The sequence below is a fragment of the Halichoerus grypus genome, chromosome 7 (assembly GCF_964656455.1).
Source record: "Halichoerus grypus chromosome 7, mHalGry1.hap1.1, whole genome shotgun sequence".
NCBI classification, from domain to species: domain Eukaryota; kingdom Metazoa; phylum Chordata; class Mammalia; order Carnivora; family Phocidae; genus Halichoerus; species Halichoerus grypus.
Genome location: NC_135718.1, coordinates 78,596,819 through 78,619,709, shown reverse-complemented (window position 1 = coordinate 78,619,709; position 22,891 = coordinate 78,596,819). Strand labels below are relative to the sequence as shown.

The window sequence follows — 22,891 nt, the reverse complement described above, 5'->3', positions numbered from 1 at the left end:
ACACCTCTTGTTCACCTCCCTTACAGTCTTCCCCCTGCCCCACTACAAACTATCTGGGGAAGGAGAGGAAAGGGTGTTTCGTTGCATTATACTAATAGGACCCAAAGGATGGCCTGAATTTTAAACAAGCAGACACAGTGAGTACAGACCAGGCTGCCCAGATTAAAGAAAGACAACGAACGATAGCAAGGGGAGCCCTTCTGAAGTTACAGGTAAACTTGGTGGCCAGCATCCTGGAAAAATCTTTCTATCATCTCTCTTCCAGAGAAGAGATGTACATTCTCAGCTATTTTTATTGTCTTCAAAAGTCCTGGATGATGAAGGAAAGATAGCTGGTTTGGGTGGATTCTAGTAAGTCACTGCAATCAAAATTCTTATATCCTAAATGACATGATGAAGCAATCAACAAAAACAAAACAAGAAATGGCCCAAAGAGTATTTTCTAAAATCCAGCTTAACTAACCTGGAATTGAAGAACCTGAAAGGAAGACAGAGTGATTTGGCTTTTGGGTATCTATTATTCAGCAATAATTACAGCATGATGATACCAAGATTGACAAGAACATGGAAAGCAACACTCCACTCATGTTTGGATAGCAGGAGTGAAAACTAGCAAAAACCTTCCAGAGGACCATTTGGCAATTTGTAAGAAAAGCCTTAGTAACCAGCATTCCTTTTTAGCCCAGCAATCACACTTCTCGGAATTCAGCTTAGGGAAATCACCGGCAAAATACACAATATCTGTTCTGGAATGCTTATCACATTGTACTTTATGATGGCAAAAACTATAAACTAAGTATCAAATGATCGCTGATTCATTGAGTACATTGTCATACATACAATGGAATACTATACAGCCATTTAAAATGGTGATTTAGAAGATGCTAAGACACTAAGCATTGAAAGGTATTCATATGGTGCTTCTAAATGAAAAAGCTACCAATTGTATATAAAGTCTCACTTTTTCAAATAAAAAAATGTATAGATATGATTAGGAAAAGATCTAACAAGACATGTAACAAAATGTTAATAGAAGCTATGCTGTTCCAGAATTACCAGGTGATTTTTAATTTTCTTTCCTTTTTTTTTTTGTTCACTATTGAAATATTATAAAATACATGAACAAAAGAGAGAAGATTTTAAAAACCACTTGATACAACCCCAAGAGTGAACTCTGATGTGAACTATGGACTTTGGGTGGTGATGATATATCTACGTAGGTTCATTGATTTTAATGTATATACCCCTCTGGTCCCAGATATTGATGGGGGAAAGGATAGTTAGACGGTATATGGAAAATCTCTGCACTTTCTGTTTAATTTTGCTGGGAACCTAAAACTACTCTAAAGAATAAAGTCCATTAAAAACCAACCCTGCCACAGTGTCATCTCTGCCACCCTTCTATTGATCAAAATGGTCCCAGGGCCAGCCAAGATTCAAGGGCTGGAGAAATCCTCTCTCTGTTTTAATGGATCCTATCAAGGTCACTTTGTATAGAATACATGTGATAAGAGTTTTTGTTGCCGCCATCTTTGGAAACTATAATCTTCCATTTATTTTTTTTTAAGATTTTATTTAGCTATTTGACCCACAGAGAGAGAGAGAGCACACGCAGGGGGAGTGGGAGAGGGAGAAGCAGGCTCCTTGCTAAGCAGGGAGCCCAGTGCAGGGCTCGATCCCAGCACCCTGGGATCAAGAACTGAGCCAAAGGCAGATGCTTAACCAGCTGAGCCACCCAGCATCCCTATAATCTTCCATTCAAAGATTTGTTTTTAAATCTCTATCAATCCTAAAAGGATAAAAGAAGGAGAAAAGGCATTGAAAAAGAGACAAATAGCACAAAGTGAAAAGATACCCCAAAAGGGCAGATATGTAATAATCACAATCCTAAAAATAGACTATACTCACTTATGAAAAGATGAAGATTATCAAAGTAAACAAATAAAGGTATATGATATTCATAAGGGATACCTCTAAAATATAAGAACAAATAAAAGTTGAAAGAAAATGATAGAAAAATATACCCGCAAATTCTTACCTGCAGAGAGCTGAGTTAGTTATGCTAGCATGAGAATACAAAGATTTTGAGACAAAAATAAAAATCATTATTAGATGTAAAGAGAATCACTACAAAACACACACACACTTAATAGCACATGGAGATACACTGTTAATATTTTTCACAGTATTTTAAAGCTTCTAGTGCTCAGAGTGAGTGGAACCAAGCATCTACTTTTACAGAATGACCTTTTAGACAAGCTTGTTTTTTATTTTTTGTTCTACATTGGGAATTGGGCAGAAGAAAATGCACCTGAATATGAGCCATGATTGACTTTGGGAAGTAAAACTTGGAGTTAATTTTTCTTTCTTTCTACTTGCCTATATTTTTTTATTTTTCCATGGTGAGTACATATTATTTTTACACTAAAAAAAAAGTATACTTGGAGTAAAAAAGTAATAGCCTCCCAAATCTCTTCAGGTTAAGAATATTCCAGAAACCCAACAATCAAGTTAGTCCAATGCCTTCTGCCAGTTATGACAACTGGTTTTATGGGCTTTGGTTTTTAAACGTTGTAAACTTTCTTTTTTAAAAAGATGTATTTATTTATTTGAGGAGGGTGCACACATGCATGTGAGTGGGGGTGGGGGAGAGGGGCAGAAGAGAATCTCAAGCTGACTCCATGCCCAGTGCGGAGCCCAAGGCAGGACTTGATCCCATGACCCTGAGATCATGAATTGAGCCAAAATCAAGAGTTGGACGCCTAACTGCCTGAGCCACCCAGGTGCCCCTATAAACTTTTGGTTTTTAAACTTTCAAATTTAACACTTTAAATTAACAAGCATGATTTATCTCTGTCATCAGTCAACTATCATCACCCTTGTCATCAGAGTGTTTAGTAAGCAGCTTCACTTTAAACAGGGATGGACCAGACGCAGGTCAAACACTCACTACATAGCCCTCGGGCTATCCTCTACCAGAGACGAACAGCCCAAGCGAGCTGACCGAAGTTGGAGCAAGAAGACAGCATCAATCTTCACGGCAACATGGACGAGGCAGAACAGGAAGAAGAAACTCAGGTCATAGAAATACAGAGCACGGCTTCGCAAACCAGAGTTAACACTAATGGAGAAGGTATTTGTACAGACAAAGACGAGATGAGGTGGAGGAAGGAGAAGTCCAGAATGGCTAGTGAAGGGCAGGCACTGAGCTTTCCATGTTTGCTCTGAGTGTGGTAAGGAGACTGAGGAGAGAACTCAGAGGGTAGAACAGATAGACATGATCGTTCAAGAAGCCATGGTCATAGCTAGTAGAGAAGATTTACACACGCACACACACCCCACAACCAAGTTCTATAAGTCACCATCATTCGAATAAATTCACATAACGTCATAAATTGGGCTTTTGTAAGTGTGTACACCAATTATTCAAATGGGATGAACAAATCATCCTGTGGTTTTGTAACATGCATCTTTAAAGAACCCCCTCACATGACCCCTTTCTGCAAGAACAAGAGGATTTGCAGTGTCTAAAACACAAGACACTTGGGCAATCATTCAGAAACCTGCTCACACCTTCCTCACAGCTCTGGCCGATAGGATTCATGCCAGACGGAGCCCAACAGGGCTGACAAGATAAGAAAAAGAAGAAGAGAGTCCATGCCACTCCTGCAAGCTGAAGGAAGAGACCCCGACAGGGCGGAGAGATACAAGGGAAGAGCAGTGAGACCAAGCCTGTGCTGGTGCATGGAGCTCGAGGAAATGAGCCGGTCCCCTCCCCTCTTCCCCCCACTGCCACCCACCCACCGCCATGCCCAGAGCTGCAGGGACAAGGGCTACTGGGAAAAGTGACTTGCCACCAACCAGAGCTGCCATTCAGATTATCTGCCCACCCTTATGACTTTCCTTTGGGTGCAGACATTTGAAACCTCTGCTTGGTTTTCTCCCTTCACAGTTCCCTCTTGCACATGGTGTCCTATGACAACAGGATCTCAAAACTTAATGTCGTGTTTCGCCATTGAAGGACCAGACTCCTTCTTTGAGGTGACTTCCAGAGCTCCCCCCCCCCAAAGTGAATTTTGGGAATGCTACCCAGCTTCCATTTTAATTCAGAACTCAGAACCTCCCAAACATGTCCTCCACATCTGGAGACAAATCGTATACTGTTTCTGCATGAGGTAGTATCAGGCAAAAAGAAACACTTTCCTAGCATAGACAGGCCAACCGAAGCAAATAATGCCCTCACAAATGCAAAGAACTTAATGACTTACGGAATAATTTCACACACATAATTCTATTCCATTCTTCAGGTCACCAATCTTCCTAACCCTTCAAGAGCCTCCAACTCCCAACCCCAGCTTAAAACACTTAAATGGTTTTCCATTCCCCCCTGGTGTAAAGACCAAAATCTTTATCATAGCATCTAATCTCTATGACTCACTTTAACTCACAACACCTTCCTCTGCACTCCAGCCACACAGACCTTCTATCAGCTCCTCAAATGGGCCACAGGACTTCTGCACATGCTTCTCCGTCTATGTTAAATGTTCCTTTCCACCACCACTACATCCTCCCCCCCCCCCCCATTTTACCAGTTAATCCTCACCCTTCCTTTGGTTTTTAGCTCCACTGTTAATTAATTCCTTAGGGAAGCTTTTCTCAATCTCCCTGACTAGGTCAAGTCCCTTTAAGATAGCTGTACATATGTTCCTTTCATAGCACTTAACCCAATTATAATTATACAATTATACAATTCGAATCCAATTATAATTATTTGTATGACTATTTGGATTTTTTGTCTCTACCAGGAGGTTATAAAATCTATAAATTCTATAAGGTTATAAATTCTATTTTTGCTCATCAGTCTATCTATAGTGCTAGCTCAGTTCCTGACACAAATACTCTACAATATTGAATGAATAAATGAATAAATGAATGAATGAATGAGTGAATAATGACCTGTGGAGAGAAGATATTATATCCACATTAGAGAAATATGGAAATTGAGTCTCCAAGAGTTTAAGGGATTTGCTCAAGGAGCACAGGCATGGGGATTTGATTCTAAGATATTTGATTCCTGATTTCATAGTCAGGAAATGCACCATTCCAAGGACTAGGGAGTCCTGCATGGCACATAATAGGTATCCAGTGCAGACTTGCTGAATGAAGAAATGAAAACAAAAATGAAAGTAAGAAAGAATCAATTGTGGACTTCAATATGATTTTCAGGGTAAAGAGAACAGTCTTGGCCGTGACATTGGACAGGTCATATCACCTTTCTAGGCCATAGCTGAGCTTTGAACTAGATGATACCCATGCTCTGCAAATCTGAGATTCATACTCCTCCTACCTTGGAATTCTAACAGCAGACACCTACATATGGTGGCTGAGTGACTTCTCTGCCCAGACTCGACTTTATGCTTTGGAACATTTTTAATGCATTCAAAGAGCAATTATCACTATGCAACAAGAGGCAATTGCAGGAGCAATTACATCAAGGATAACATATGGCAGCTACAAAAACAATAGAAAGTTATTGCAGTGTCTTAAGCATAGCAGATGGAGGAGAGTTGTTATAACCTTGACAGTTGACCCTGGGACTTCTAGATATGTTATATAGTCATACGCACGGAAGCAAAGAACAACTGGCAAAAGGATAACATGTTTTAGTTTTCCATTGGCATTGTTAAATGATTCAGAAACTAATAAAAGGGAACCATGAATGGTCTCAGTCATCCAGCCAAGAGTTAAGCAAAAATGATAAGGAAAAAGGGTCCTTCTTCTCCCAACAAATGTGGAATTCTCTAACTAGTCATAGATAATATGCTCGTATCCTGATTGTCTCTGAACCAAATGTCCCACAAAGTGACTCACAATCTGGAATTAGCTCACCTTTTCAGGTTCATCCCTCACCGCTCTCCAACAGTCACCCATACTCTGGCCTCACAGCTCACTGTGTTTTCATGACTCCATGAGAAATACCCTGGCTCCTTCAGATCCAGTTCAAACATCATTTTCTCTATGAAGTCTTCCACAATGCTCCCAAGCATCCCAAGCACCACCTCCTCCAAATCCCCACAGCATTTATTTATGCCCAGGTGGTAGCATTGATGGCCATCTGATTTATGTTATGATTACTTGTCTGTCTGTCTCTGTCCCTGCCCCAATCACCCCACTAGTTGGTAAGACCGTTCAAGATAGGGACCATGCCTTATTCAACCCCCAGCATAGACCTGCATGCCTAACATTTAGAAAAGTCTATTGAGTGGAACACCGGGGTGGCAACTAATCAGTAGATGAATTAATCATTAATGGATGAATGACTCCTATTATGTCAACCCATATAATAAAGTTTATTTTATCAGGGAGTTTCTAGTGACCTCACTTGAAACCCAAAGAAGTAACTCCAATGTTAAGAAGGTCAAGCACTTTGATAAGCCAATAATGGCATTCTTTGCATGTATTACCTCATTTAATCTTGAAACAATCCTATGAGGTATTATTATTCCCAGTTTCAAATGGAATAGTTGAGGTGTAAGTAGGTAAGTTACTTTCCCTAGGCCTCAGGGTTAGTAAGTGGCAGGATAGGATTTGAACTCAAGTCCTAAGACCTACACCTAACACCGGAACACCTCACCACCAGGCTGTCTCCCATCTAGTTATAGTGCCAGTCCTGCTCATTGTCTTTCATGTTTTCATTCACCTCTTATTACTTTTAATTAATGTGAATTTGACTTCCATAGAAACTTTCACGTAAGGATTTCATAATTCTATCTGATAGGCCCCTACTGCCTTTACTAACACTTATTATCAACATTTTGAGGACTCACCTTATCCCTCAATTTTAAAGTAAGAAAATTGAGACATAGAGCAGTTAAGTAACTTGGTCAAAGTCACGTAACTCATCACAATAAGAACCTAGAGTGACCCCAACCTACACTTAACTGCAGTGCCCATGCACCATCTTGAGCTTCCATTGGGCATCCTACATCACTTGGAAGTTCGCACATCAAGGCATCTGGCGCCGTTACCCATCCAGTCAATTCCTGAATCAGTCCAATTGCAGGGACAAAATTCACACATGAATGCAAATGCCTTCTTTTTGAAGAAAACAAAATCCACATTTTCTTACATATAAAACGGAACTCAAATCCATGCCAAGCTGTAGTTTTGCCTCGTCTGCTTCCTTGAGGTGGCCTCAATTCTGCTTCCATCACTAGTTTTCCAGGTGAGGAAGTGGGTTCCAGGAGGCTGAGAACCTTGTCCCAGGGTCCATGGCTGGATCCCAAGTCTGGACTCTTAACTACTCAACAGATTCTCAGTCCCTGCTGCCACTATTCTAGTCTCTTCTCTCATCACCCCCTCTTCAGGATTCAGGAAAGTTATCCAGACAGAATGAAAAACAAAACAAAGTAAACAGAGTACCTGAGAAGGCCCAGTTCAGCTCCATTCAAATCTTCCATTTTTAGGACGACCATTTCTTTGTCGGTATTTGAAGAATACCTAGTCAGCAAAACAAAGAAACTCAGTCACTTCTATGTCAGAGCCTGGCCCTCCTGTGTGACCAGCAGTAGAAGCTGACTCAAAAACCAAAACCAAAACACCTTTCCGTAAGCGAGGCGCCCTGACATGCTATATCGTCTTATAAACCACATCCGGGACCTCATTCCTCTGCAAATGCTGTCAGAGTCAGAGGCATCAGGCCAGCCGACTGGGGATGAAATATACATCTCTATGTCATACACACAATCTTCTATAACATATTCGTATTTCCTACAAAAAAGATTTGCCTTTGAAATTTCTACTTGTATTAAATTTTAATGGAATCTCTTAAAAATAGCAGGGAATATGCAAAATCAAAAACATTCATGACCTGCCGCATAAAGTGGTTCTTTCATGTCCTTTCAAGGGAAATCAGGTTATGTTTTCTAAAAATCAACTCCTTTGGAATCTACTAAAAAATACAGAGACAAATGTAAAATGTCAAGTGGTCAAATTGAAACTGAGATACTCGTTTACTATGCCATACTAGTCAAGCGCTTCTCTTCTGTTGCAAACCTGGTTTGGCACTTAAACAAACAAACAACAAACAAAAAACAACAAAAACTATCTCCCTTAGTTGTTCCATTCAGTTATGCTCATTTTATTTCTTGCTCTTCGTTCCAGTTTCTTTAACCTTTTATGTCCTTTCTCTTGCCACATTCTCCCGGACAGAGATGATTTCTTCTGAATGACATAATAAAAAGAGCTATTCATTAATTTAACAAATACATGTGGTGCACATTTTTATCTCCACTTTACAGAAGAAGCTGAGAGCCAATAGATTATGAACAAGTGAATCACCAAAGGTCACACGACTAGGAAGTGATCAAGCTAAGATATGACCAGAGTCGTGCCTGATTCCAAAGCTGAGAGTTCTTCCACCATTCAAACTCACCCCTGAAGCTGGCAAAGAGGCCAGACTTGTGTGCGGGATGGTGCGTGCTCCCACACTCACTTTGGACTTCTGCCACTCTTAAACACTAAGCATGTTTTACATTTATCTTAGCTTTAATACTCCTTCAGGATCCTGCCACGTTCCTCAAGGAACAGCTGTGTTCTTAGATTTTGTCGCCGATGGCTAAAGGAAACACATGATCTGATTCTGACAATCCCCCTCACCTGGCCCTCTCTGACTCAGGATTCTGAAGATAAGAAGAGGGGCTTCGGTTGATCTGGGCACCTTCCACAATTCCTTTGTTGATAAAGATTTTGCCTGGTTTCATGTTTTTGTGCGCCATCTCGATGCTCTATGGGTTAAAGAGAGAGAGCGTGAGCAAGTTGTGAATTTAGAAATCCTGGTGGGATACAGACTTAGTCGATATAAACAGAAGGGCTCTGTGGACAGTTTCCTTTGTCTCCAAGCTGCCCCTGCCAGGGGATGAGAGCTGGAGAACCGCACGGCCAGGGTCACTCTCGGGGTGCACAGAGGGCCTCGGGGCTGAGACACTGAATTGCCATGAACTGGGAAACTCACGCCGATGGGCACCTGAGTGTCCTGGGGCCCCTGCATCAGGCACCGTCCTCGGGTTCAGGCGGCCAAACTGGGAGTGACTCCCCCAACACTGGACCAGGATTTGTTAACATGTAGGGCATTCCTCCCTCCATACCCACTCCATCCCCCACCCTCTGAGGCAAAGTTTTTCGAACTTTTCTAACTCAAAACCACAATAAGCAATACATTCTTCATCACAACTTAATATGCATCGACGTCTGTGTCCTAAAACAAAAGTCCACAAGATGAACTACACCCTTACTATGTGTTTGGCAGCAGGATATTCTCCAATCTGTTTTGTTTTAGTTCTGTTTTTTCAATGTGTACTGCAACCCATGAGATTGATTTCACGCAGCCAGTCATGAATTGCCAGGCAGAGTCTGGAAAACATTGTTGCAAAGACATGTCTGCCTTTGCCGACTAGATCGCCGGGCTTGGGAGTGGCTTCATGAGAAAAAGCAGAGAGACACTACATCTCGAAAGCAAAGGCATGAAGAGAACATCAGAAAGGATCCCGTGGGAGTAAATAATAAGCTGAGAGATGAGAAGAGAGGAATAAGAGGCACCCAAGCCAGGGACGGGAGGGGGGCTTTGGGTTCTGGAAGGAGCTCTGTGCTGTCTGCAGCTACCATTGAGGACGTGAGCAATGAGGGTATGTGTAGAAACAGGATCCTCTGTCATGCTGTTTGGGAAATAGGAGGCAAGACTGCAATTATTTGTAATTACTGTTGGTTCCTTGATGGGTTCCTTTTCGAGTGACTTAGCGCAGAGAACAGACCATGTAGGGCCCTCTCGGTTATAAAGGTTATAAGTGTCCCTTTAGACAACTGCATGAGGCTTCCTGCAGAGAACTGTCCTCTCTCCATCAGTCAGTGCCTCGGAGACCAGAAGCTACATGGGAGTCAGGAACGGAGGCGAGGAAGGAGTGAAGATGCTCAGACCGAGATCCTAGAAGGACTCTCTCCATATCACAGCAAACTGATCCTAAACACTTGTAGACGAGGGAAAGAACAGCTCCATCTGGGACTCTGTGCCTACCTTCACGATGCCAGTGACCATGTATTCAAAAGTTCGATTGCTAAACCCTTCGCTGGCGATGACAAACACGGTATACTGGAAAAATCCCGCTGGTCCCGAGTGAGTGTGAGTGCCGCTCAGGATGATGTTGTCTCTTCTGTACAGGGAACCATATTTACTCTGCAGTCTGTTCAGGACCTTCAGGAGAAAAGAAAAAAAGAGAACTAAAAAGGATAACTCAGCAACTCACTATGGAAAAGGCTTGGGTGAGGCTAATCGCCGATCCTATCAATGACGCCCTTCACTCTATGCTTGAGGGTGTCGTCATAGTAACAACATAAACACCAACAGTCCCCACCAAGGCTAACGTTTTGCGGATCCTCGCTAGGTGCGAGCACAGGGTTAGGTATTACATGCCTTATGTTATTTTAAAATCTTTTAACAACCCCAAGAGGTAGGTATTTTTAATCTTCTAGCTGAGAACACTGAAGCGTGCAGAAGATAAAGAATGCACCCACTGATCTAATAAATAGCAGAGCCAAAACCAGATCTGTGTCTCCATAGAACGAGTACGCTTTCCGATTCATTATCCCACACGGAGTATTAGCGCCCGGGCACTGATCTAAGCACTAGGAATATGTGAGGTTCCTACCCTGATGAAGCTTTTATTCTAATGGGGGAGAAATAAGCAAACAAATGAGTGTGTAATGTTATATTATATCATGCAGTGGTGAACACTATGAAGAAAAATGTTTCTGGGTAGGGAAAAAGAGAGTGATGGGTGTCAGGGAGGAAAACACCTTCTCAAAGATGTTACCTTTCATCAGAGGCTTAAAATGAAGAGCCCAAGCTGGTCGTGCAATATACGGGGAAAAGCATCCCAGGGGCAGTGAACAGAATGTGTAAAGGTCTCTTTATTTCCTCGCAGCCCAGAATGAAGAACTTGATATTGCCTGACACATAGCATCACACTTACTGGTCTGGGGGAAGCCAGCTGCCGTGACCTCAGGACACCCCAGCAGCCCTGTGGGGATGCCCGTGTGGAAACGAGCACAGTGGATGAGCCACCTCAGGCGTCGTAGACCCTTTACCTCGGGCAAGCCTTCCAACCAGCCAGCACATGATTCCAACCTCACGGCACAGCAGGGAGGGTGTGTGGTTGCTCTTCTCACCTCAGTCGGAATCACCCAGCCCGCCCCCCTGGGATTCCCGAGCCTCAGAAAGGACAGGCCGAGCTTTGCTTTAAGCCCCTGAGTTTTCCAGATGACTTGTTGTGGAGCAAGAGATCACACACACACACACACAGAGACCCGGGGAGTGTTCAATGTCCATGTCACAGTCCGTGAACATCTCATCACGCATGATACATGTGCTTGTGGGGCACAGACACGTCGAGAAAACGACAGGGAGAAATGCCCAATGGTGCCGAGCACTAGTTTCTGATTCTGCTTTAATCAGCTTCAATCTGAAATTTGGTATTATTGTGGCTTCCTTGGGAAAGATGGTTTGGCTTTTTTTATGCCAAAAATCATTAAAATGATCTCACGGGGTGACTCTTGGTTTCGGCTCAGGTGATGATCTCAGGGTCCTGGGATCGAGCCCTGTGTCTGGCTCCAAGTTCAGCAGGGAGCCTGCTTGAAGATTATCTGCTGGCTCACTCTCTCTCAAATAAATAAATAAATCTTAAAAAAAAAAGTGTCAAACGCAGAGCAACCTTCCTTGATGAAGGATACTATCACCGGGCACAATGATGAAAGCTCATTTATGGCAGGGATGGCGAATACCGCTTACTCACGTACCCAGTCCTACTTATTGGTAGTTGCTCTCAGATGCAGGGTGTTGAGAAGGATTCTGAATCTAAACCTGGGCTTAGCAAAAAAGAGGGCCTTTTTTGATTAGCAACACTGACTACCTTGAGAATAGCACAGGCAGCAGTATGCTGATAAACTGTCATGCACACAGAAACCAAAGCCCCCCGTTTGAATTGTTTGCCAGTTTCTGGGGTGTAAATACTCCCACCACAGTCAATTTCAAGCTACCAAAATCTAACAAGGAGCTCACAAAGCTCCTGAACATTTAACAATCAGCCCTCATGAGCTGGTCCAAGCCAGTTCCAACACACCCGTGATACATAAGGGAGTAGCAGGAACTTACGTACCATATGCCCAACACACATTAATACATCCATTTCAACCTCTTCTATTTTGGGTGAAGAGCTACACCACCCTCATCTACTCGTGTGGCCATTGAATGGGGAAGACGCTTACAAACCATCTTGCCTTGTTAACCAATCCATGCCCCAAACATGATTGCTAGGTTACCATGTCTGTTTACACAATCCTTTGATGCCAGGCAAATGTGGAAAGGAAATAGGACATGACCAGACTAACACCCTCTGACCAAGTAGCCCACATTCTCCATCCCAAGAAGTTTCCATGTTGCTTCTGTGTGACCTAACTCCAGCCCACATGTTTCATCACTCTTATATGTTCTTCCACACAGTGATGACAACACTTGTGAGGAAGATGCCTCTGTAAGGAGCAGGTAGAATGATCACTGAAGGGATACCACAAAACTCAACTCAAAGCTCTGTCAAAAGCTAATGTTCTCACAGTTCTGTCACCAAGACAAGAAGGTAGTGGGACAAAAAAGAACTTCCAGTCAACTTTAGAGGTGCCCTGGCCCTACCCCCATTTTTATTCCCAGAGAACTATAATGTTAGGATTTTAGAATTCAGTGTACTTCTTTGGGTTTACTCAAGAATCAAGTCCTTAAATAGATGTGAATTACGGCTCTCACGTTTTGTATCCTAACTACAGATGTTGTATCCTAAACTACGATCTTGTATCCTAACAGATATTGTATTCTAAACTACACTCTCCAACGTGAAGTCCGACACATGGGACTTCAAGAAGAAGGAAAGAAAAACTCAGTCGTCCAAGGACAATGCCTGCGACTAGCCATTATAATTAGCACGTTCCCTACGTCCTGAGAGGAGAGTGTCTGAACAGAGTGAAGAAGTTGAATGTCTAGTGAACAGAGCTGAATGTCTACAGCTCACCCCTCTGTGTTCCATTTCCTATTACTGATGAACCTGAGAACCTGCCATGGAAAGAGCTGGAAAGCCACTCTGTTCTCCTGTCCTGCCTCACTGCTCAGAGATCTTCCCAAACCTTCATTCCATGTGGAAATTTCATCAATCCTTAAAGCTTAGACTGAGAAGCTGCCTAAAACCAGGTGTTCTAAAAAAGCATAAGAGCGCCTGTTTAGCTACATTTATTTTTCACACCTTCTCTTGGATTAACCTGGGATAGGGAAGTGGGTTCATTTAAAGGCCTTCCCGCTGGGTCTCAGATCGCATGGGGAAGTAAAAATAGGAAGAGATGGAGAAATAGTGGACTGTTGACTTCACGGCCTCTGCAGCCCAACACATTAATCCTCTCTCCCCTCCACACTCCACCCCCAAAGTTCACCTTTGACTCTCCCATTTCTTCTCATGACCCCACCATTTCCCCCATCAGAAGCATGGCTGATGCTCCGGGAGAGCAGTAAGCGTAGTGGTAGTGAGTGTAGGTGCCGGCACCCAGATGCCTGTGTGTGCACCCAGCCCAGGCGCTTCCTGGCTGGCTAGCCGTGCGCAAGTTACTCAATCCCCTGCAACTCGCTTTCCTAATCCGTCAAATGACATAATAATAGCACCTTCCTCCTTCAGTTGTTTGGAGGATTAAATCCATTAATATAGATGAAGCAATTAGTGTGTGACTCATCGTGGGAACTATGCAAGCGTTAGCTTTTATTTCTATTCATTCCCAAATCTCATTAGCATTTAATGTGACCTCCTACTACCATGTAGTCTCGCTGCCACCCCACTGCTTTAAAACCTTTGTGCGAGGCTCACGTGGCATAGGAGAAATTTCCAGGCAAAGTTGAAATCCTTCCTGCCACCCTAGTTTCCCTTTCTAGTTCATTCAGCCTTCCAACGCATTGTAAAACCTCCGTGTATTAAATCTCCTCTGTTTGAAATACCGGGTGTGAGTACCGTTTTCCCAACCGGACCCTCACCGCTAGGGTCTTGACATTAATTTAACAAAGCTGCCAATTTGAGTCCTCACTTCCAGCCTCAGTTTGCATCAAACATCACTGATTAATCATCCTAAAGCAAAATTGGCTTTGTATTACTCCTCCACTCAAAGGTTTTCAAAGAATCCCCATCACTTACAGAAGTAAAAATAAACTGGCATCCCAGGCCCTCTACAATTATGACTAACATACCTTCCAGGTGTATTCCCAATTACAGGCCCATGTGTGTCCTAATAGCAAGAATCCCTGTCCCTTCAAAGGACAGTCTACATTCCTCCCTTGTGTCTCTCTGTGGTCACACCACCTCCTCTGTTTGATAGCTCTCTCTCCCCATGTTAACCATTTAAAATTCTTCCCATTCAGATAAAGAGTATGTGGTATATATATACATATATATATATATATATATATATAATATAAATATGTAATATTCTATTATATACATGTATATAATACACCATTATATGTGTGTATATATACATATGCATATGTATATATGTATATATATATATACACACCATATATTCCATTATATTATAATATCCCATTATACATATGTAATGGAATATTACCCAGCCATAAGAAAATGCAATCTTGCCATCTGCAACAACATGGATGGATCTAGAGAGCATAATACTCAGTGAAATAAGTCAGTCAGAGAAAGATGGATACCATATGATCTCACCCATAGGTGGAATTTAAGAAACGAAACAAATGAACACAGAGAAGAAAAGAGACAAACCAAAAAAACAGACTCCTAACTATAGACACCAAACAGAGGGTCACCAGAGGGGGAGGGGCGAAACAGGTGAAGGGGATGAAGAGCACACTCATCATGATGAGCACCAAGTCATGGAGAGAATTGCTGAATCAGTGTATGTTAGTCCTGATGATAATGTAAGTATACTGTTAACTATGCTGGGAATAAAAGAAAATAAGCTTCTGCCCATTGGAATGTCACACCCACTATGAAATTATTCCCGACTTTGCAGTCCCCTTGTGGTGGTGGTTTTAAACCACTGTGTGCTCACAGCTTCCTCACTAACCCTCCCTTTCAGAGGGCATGCTTTGCTTTCCCATCCCTGGGTGTGAACTGGACTTGGTGACTCGATTCCAATAGACAGAATGGACTAGAAGTGCAACTTCTGAGCCAGGTTAGGAGAGGCACCATGGCTTTTCCCCTGCTTTTTCTCTTGAGTCACTCACTCTGGAGAGAGCAGCTGTTCGGGGCCACGAAGGACAGTGACCATTAAATGTCCACTATTCAGGAAAGCGGGGAATGGAGGCCTTCTGTCAGCACCACGCAGGTGAATCATCTTGGAAGTGGATTAATCAAGTCTTCCAATGATGGCAGCCTCTGCCAACAGCTTGATTTCAAGACACCCTAAGCTGGAACCACCCGGCTAAGCCAGTCCTGATTTCCTGACCAACAGAATGTGAGATGATGTTTCCTGTTTTATGCCACTGTATTCTGGAGCTATTTGTTACTTGGTAATAGATAACTAACACACCACCGTACTTTACTCCAGTGAATTATAGTTACTGTATTTTTCTATTACAGCCCTTTCCTCCTCTCCCCAGCTGGGTAGTGAGCTCATAGGAAATGTGGATTACGACTCACTTGGTTATGTGCCCCCTGAAGTGACCAGCAAAGTACCATGCAAAAAGTAGGTGGTCAATGCATTTTTCCCTCCACGGTAATAGAATCATGTCACTTTTAAGAATGTGGGCTCTGGTATCAGGCATACATGTGTTCAGGACCCAGCCCTACCATTTGCTAACTGTGCGAATTTGGGAAAGTTCCTCACCTTTTCTAAGACTCCATTACTTTATCCATCAAGTGGGGATAACAACAAACCCACCTCATAGTTTTGTTGTAAGTGTAGGAGTGGGGAGAACATGTAATCCCTTGCTCCTTCGGTGTCCAGAGATGGGGGAGGCTTCCACTCCCCTCTTGGGAAGCGACATTGGAAAAATGTTTCGAGGCCCCCTTGTCATCCCTGTCACTGGCCACTTCACACCACAGGAAGAACAGTGTTTAATAGAGGCTGATAGAACATGACACTGAATAGTGGACATTTAATGGTCTCTTTCCTGGGTGCTCCAGACTTTCTGTTTCCTCACCTTCATTAATATGTGAGCAGATATTAAAAGAGTACATTCTCTTTCTGTGACCTGATCCCATGCAGAAAATACAACTCAGTCATGTCCAAGAAACTGGCTTAGAAAGACAGACCTGGAAGGCCATGCTCATCACCCTATTTCTCCCTCTCTCTCTGTGCATCTTACTGCTGCCTGCCCAGGACACATGGGCTCCCTTCTGCTAAACCCAACCTTCCCCACAGAGGGGGTAACATGGTCTCAATTTGGGGAAAATCACAGAAAAGCCCACCATAGCCTACAATAGAGCTTAAAGAGTAAATAACATTGTATTCTTTTTAAATTTTATTATGGAAATTTTCAAACACATACAAAAATAATCAGAATAGTATAATGAGACCCCCATCTCCCTCTCAACCCAACTTCAGCCATTTATTTCGATGTTGTGTTTTACTTCTCATCTGGCTCCTTGCATCTCAACTGTCTAAAACTTGAGGGATTAGTAAGTAATTGGAGCTCTCAGACTTCTAACAAGGAGGATTAAATAAGAGAATGGATGTGAAGCTTGCCTCGAACATAATAAGCTTGCAAAACACATTAATAGTAACAATGACAATGAGCCATCAGCAGAACTGAGAGCAAGTTTGATCAAGATGACCAAGACTGGAATTACTTGCTAGCCGATTATGTGAAGGCTTGTCAAGAGCTTATAATACGGAGGGCAGTAGAAACTCACTGGATGAGAAGCCAGGAGGGCTTAGTTACTGTCACATTCACTCCCAGACCTTTTCTTTTAAATCATGTCATTTCATTGTCACCTCAGCCACTTACCTCAAGCCTGAGTCTTTGGGATACCATGCCTATGTCGATGCTGACAAACACCACTCGATTTGACCCATCGGGCTCCGCCATGATGAAAGCACGGCTGTACAGCCTCGTGAGAATGCCCCGTGCATTCTGGCCAGTCTTACCGTAGCCCATCTAGGGAGGAAGAGAGAGAGAGTCAGAGCCAGTCTGCCTCACTCCCCTGCCACCAGAACCAGGTACAACCACACAAGAAGAGACCACTTAGGAAAGGCGAGGTAAAACACAATCCACAGGACACTGTGGCTCTGCGTGGGATGATAATATGTGTTTTCAAGAAGCAAGCCAACATCAGGAAAGAGACTTTACTCTTCTGTGTGGAAAAATGCAGAGTAGCTCTCAGTTTGGCAGGAGCCATTCACAGGCCTATGGGCAAGGAAGGGGTTGGCTTGGCTCCGGAATTTTGTTACCATGTCACAGACCTTCCAGGGGTTTCTGTTCTTTTCTCCTGCCCAAGGTGCTACTGAAGGAAGTACTTCCCCTACCATCATCCCACATTCCCAGAACATCCTAAATACTGAAGGCTCCCTCCCTTTGGTTGTTTGGTGTGTAATGTTCTTTCTTTTTCTGAAGAAAATGAAAACTAACGATGTACTGTATGGTGACTAACATAACATAACAAAACAAAACAAAATAGAATAAAATAAACTAAAATAAAAAAAGAAAATGGTTTCTTTATGATTCAATAGTCTCTACTGAGGGCACCTCATGCTGTCTTTTACCTTGTTGACTGTCCCTCAGCTAAGTCAGGCCAAATGTACCTATCACAATCCCCCTTGTCACCTTGTCATAAAGCCTACCCATGAAGTCTTCAGAATGCCCCTTCTACTGCTTGCTTTACCCCTCATAGGAGTGTTCACTTAGGGTTCGCTTTCCAGAGCTACTTCTCAGAACAGACAGTAGGGAATAACTCCTAGACTCTAAAGATTATTTGGTAGGAAGGAGAAAATCTCATCAAACAACCTCACGTTCTAGCTTCCTAGAGAAGGGTGGATATGAATGAATACATCCACCATCACAACCAAGAAGTTGCATGCCCGCATCTAATAGGCCACACTGGACCGACAGAAGCCTTTTCCTTGGCTTACACGGTGTTGCCCCAGGCTAGGTTTCCAGTTTTAACTAGAGTTGCCTATATTTTCCAACTGAGAGATTTAGATACTCAGGTCTCTGATCCAGAGATTTTCCAGCTTCTCTTGAAAAAACTTTAAGATAGGGCAGCCCTACATGGCAATAATTGCTAAAGCCATGCACTTTCCAGTTATACCTCCCACTTCCCACTGTCCCCCAAACTGAGGATTCACTAGACACTTATCAGCTTACACTGGCCTGCTTCCATCATTTATGGTACCCTGTTGTCTGTGAGTTTGCCAGCCCTGCCACTTCCATTCATAAAAAATGGCCAATTGGCTTTACATAGGAGTTGCAGTTGAACACATGGTCCCTCTTTATAGTACAATAATCATAGTGTTAGACAGCAGTGAAATCAATGAAAAAGTGAGAAGAAGAAGGAGGAGGGGGGGGAGGAGGAAAAGGAGAAGGAGAAAATGATGATGATGTAATAGTCAGGAATAAGTGTAGGATGCAAGTAATAACAATACTTGCTTCATTCTCTCCAAGGAGCCCATGATTTACCTACCAAGTTGATATCTGCTACTTGTCCTGTGCAGTCAGCTCGCCCAACACCAATATGGTAGCCACTAAAGTTCTGAAAGAGAGGAGGCTCTGGGGTGCTAATCACGGGAGGTGCCTGGGTGGTTGTAGAGCCACTGGTGATTGTCGAGCCTTGACTGGCTGTGGAGCTCTGGGTGGCCGGGGAGCTCTGGGTGGACGGAAAACTGGGATCTAAAAACAGAATAAAATATTTAAGGAACAACATTTCAGTCCACTTATTTGTTGGCATCAATTAGAACACACAGGTTCAGGTTCCTAAGGAAAAATGTTTATATATTCTCTTATATTTAAAATATATGGTAAAGGGGCACCTGGGTGGCTAAGTTGGTTAAGCGTCTGCCTTCGGCTCAGGTCATGATCCCAGGGTCCTGGGATGGAGTCGGACGTCATGTTCCCAGCTCAGTAGGGAGTCTGCTTCTCCCTCTCCCTCTGCCCCTACCCCCACCCTGCTCATGCTTGCTCTCAAATAAATAAATAAAAATTTTTTTTAATTAAATAAATAAATAAAATATATGGTAAGAAACATCTCAGGAACTTGTTGAATATAATAATCCTAAGGAGGATCTTTCTCTTGACTTGGAGATACTTCCACCTAATAATCAAGGCCTGCGTTAAACGTCCTTCAACTTCTCATCACAAGCCATTCCTTGTCAAACTCATGGCCCTGAACTCACTCCCCCTGCATGTCTCCTCTAGCCAAACAAGCCAGGTTCCAGGTTTCCTGGCACACAGCCTACTAAAACTAGCCTCCAGGGATTTGTCTCCACCCTTCTCTCCATCCAGAGACCTTATTGCTCTCTGGTCCACCAACCAAGCTCCACAACTCCCTTCTGAGTTGGTTCATTTCCATCACACTCAGCGGCAGCTCAACCCTCACATCCAGGGATGCCACCCCCACTGTGTCTACACTGCCCCCTCTTCCCCAACCTTCTCAAATCTTTTATTCAGGATGCAAACCAGATCACTGTATGCTCTACATAGTTCCACCTTATTTTACTCATATCACCATCTGCATATGTGCGTGTACACACACATGTCCTATGTGATCACACACACACACACACAAGTATGAAGGGAGGCAGAATGGCATAGAGTCTACACGAGCAGGTACCAGAACCAAACAGCCTGGGTTTGAAAACTGACTCTACCACCTACTAGCTGAACAAACCACTTACCCTGTTCTACCCCGATTATTCCCATCTATACAATGGAGGTAATAGTACTCTACTCCCTAGGGTTGTTTTGAACAATAAATATGTTCATACATATTAAAAATTTAGAATAATTGTCAGCATATAGCTTTGGTTCTATTTACATATTGAGATATCCTATATATGCTTGTTATTTGTTTTTTTGTTTCCACCCCAGACAACAGCCAGGGTTGCCAAGGTGACAGATGTCACTGTCACAGGTATTAGTGCTCAGACAGTACTTAGTCAAGAGATTGGCTGCTGACTCCCCTGGGATCCTAGAATTTGGGGGCCAAAGAAAAGCTAGAGATCACCTAGACTGATCTCGTCAGTTTTACATATAAGAAAACTGAAACCCAGAGAAGTGATGTAACCACGATTTCGGGGACAACACGAGATGAACCAGGTGCATAGCCCAGATCCTCTGACTCAGAATCTGATGCTCTTTCATCCATATTCGACATGTCATTAGAATCCATATTTTCTCAACCGTAAGCCTCCATTTTCTATGAGACATCAATTATTGCCAGGAAGGAGGCAGGCTCTTTTACCTTATTGATACCCACGTAGGAATGAGGTGCCAACCAAAGCCAAACCAGGTCCAATGGCCAAGGGTGATTTCTTTAGGACCTCAGAGTCGCAGGTTCTATATCCGGAAAATGGTACTAAGACTAGCACCTACCTTTATAGAAGCTTTATGAGAATTAAGAGGGAAAAGTATGTAGACCCTTGACCATAGCACTTGACACAAAGCAACCTCTCAACAAACAGCAACTCCTACTATGAGAATAGTTACCATAACTGTTGATCACCTCCCTGAGTCTCAGCCTCTGGATTCTCTAACTTTAAGAGCTAAAACTAAGGAAGTCCTATGGATCCTTTCCTTTCTAGCAGTCCATGCCCCTGCTCTGCACACTGCTGGTGCAGAGGATCTCTGTCCCTCTTGAGGGAATTCAAAGCGCAGGGTCATGGTAGAGAATACATTGGAAAGAAGAGGTCACAAGAGAGAAAACTGAGGTGAAAAAAATCGGGCTCCTTCTCTGTTTCATCTAAAGCCAGCCCTCCCTTTACTTCAGTCAAAGCCTTCAACCCCCACCTGTCTTCTCTACTTGTTTACCAGTATATGACCCACCACCAAAGTAGGGCTCCATCAAAGACCCAGGGGGCCAATATTGCCTGTAATGTAGCCTACATTGTTTTCCAAGACTAAATTTATTCCCAACATTAAAAAAAATATCAGGAGATGCCTAAATCATCCATTCCAGCTTCTCTTGAAAACCCTGGAGATCTGCATCCATGTGACACCATGACAACCCACACCCCTCAAGAGGGGCTGTGGACCCTGCTCCCCCCACCCAGACCACCTCCCCACTCCACCTCATTTACAGAACTTGAGTGGCCCTCCTAAGAATCTGAGTTCAATGCCCCCTTCTCTAAAGCTTTCCACAGACTAATTGATATTCAGTGGGTCTTTCATTCTCCTTTTGTCCCCAAGAGAAGATGATGCCTGAGAAAAGGCAAAGAGAAAGAGAGGAGACTTGGGGCAAATGTTCACATTACTTGGCCTTGAAGAATTCTGAACTGGGCTTAGGTCAGTGGAAAAGTGAAAGATGAATAAGCGCATGTCAGAATGCCTGTCAACCGGCTATTTGTGGGCAAAGGTAAGCTTGATAAAAATTGCTATCGATGCAGAAAGGGCAATTAATGTAAAGGTTAGATGGCCATCCCAGGCAGCTTAAGTACACATTCAACTGTTGTTATCGGCATTATCAGCAGACACTGTTCTTTGCCTTGGCGTCCCCGGTGATCAAGAAATTTCCCACAGGCTAGGAAGAGCATCCAAGAGAGCCCCTGACAACTTGCCTTTGTGATTTTCAATGGTCCCACTGGTGATAAACAGGAGGCTGAGAAGGGCTACTGTGACAGCGGTCATCAATACTAGGATGAAGATCAGGAATGTCTCCAACGTGGAGAAGGTGCGTTTGGCCATCTCTCCTGAGGAAAAGCAGAAATGGAAGAGGTGGGAGAAGACAGAATCACAAATTAAAACATATATGCTTTGAGCTGCCCAAGCCTAAGGTGTCTTAGTTCTCCCATATGAATAGACTATACCAGGGACAGCAAGTACAGAGCATACCTGCCACTGCTTCCTTATCCCAAGCCATGGCAGACAAGACCAATCAATTCCAGCACTCTTTGGTGAGCTCACATGTGGTTTCCAAACCCTTCTTGGTACAGTGCTCATTCTAAAAGCCACAACCCATCATTTGGCATTAGCAAGGAAGCCAAAATCTATTTGTATTCCTTGGCTGCATCATACTGCTTTCATTTATGGTGATGATGTTATCTGTACACAGGTCGAGGTTGGAGCACTTCTGTCAATAGGGATGATTGTGCTTGGTTAAGGCTGTCCTCTATGGCCATGGCCTAAGGAAAACTACCTTGTCTACAAGGAAGTGAAACACACAATTTTGGCCTTTAAACTCCATTTGCTAACCTCCAGTTAATACTTAATGAGAAAACAATATGGAAGAGGGGGTGGCATCTCTGGTCTCAAGCCAGGCATTAAGAAAATCTCCCTCTTCCATCATCAGAAGGATCCCACATATTTTGCAGACACTGTCAGAGGATGAGGACAAAGACAATGCCCCTGTGTTCTACAAAAGCAGAAAATATCCTTACAGATTCCTTTAGATATTTCAGGAGTAGGAGTCATCATCACTCAGAGAGACAATAGATGCTAAAAATCCACATAATGTACCAAGAGAAGGTATAACATGGTAGTTAAAAATTGGATTCTGCCTTCTGACCCCAGAGTCCAAATCTCATTTCTGCCGCTTACTGGGCAACCTTGGGAAATCCTCCCCAACACTGAGCCTCAGTTTCCCTATCTGTAAATAAGGATGTGATGATGATGATAATTTTAGTACCCATC

The 22,891-nt window shown here is 43.1% G+C and overlaps 1 protein-coding gene across 2 annotated transcripts in view; it reads right to left on the bottom strand.

The window, feature by feature from the left end:
* Positions 1-22,891, bottom strand: part of ASAH2 (N-acylsphingosine amidohydrolase 2) — an 89,807-nt gene that overhangs the window by 43,101 nt on the left and 23,815 nt on the right. For both annotated transcript variants that reach the window (XM_036123413.2, XM_036123415.2), the window contains 6 exons: positions 21,820-21,951; positions 18,732-18,937; positions 17,060-17,209; positions 10,070-10,246; positions 8,659-8,786; positions 7,423-7,500 (listed from right to left, as the gene is read on the bottom strand). In XM_036123413.2, the coding sequence (XP_035979306.1) occupies positions 7,423-7,500; positions 8,659-8,786; positions 10,070-10,246; positions 17,060-17,209; positions 18,732-18,937; positions 21,820-21,946 (866 nt within the window). In that variant the 5' untranslated portion in view covers positions 21,947-21,951. The remainder of the gene's footprint in view (positions 1-7,422; positions 7,501-8,658; positions 8,787-10,069; positions 10,247-17,059; positions 17,210-18,731; positions 18,938-21,819; positions 21,952-22,891) is intronic.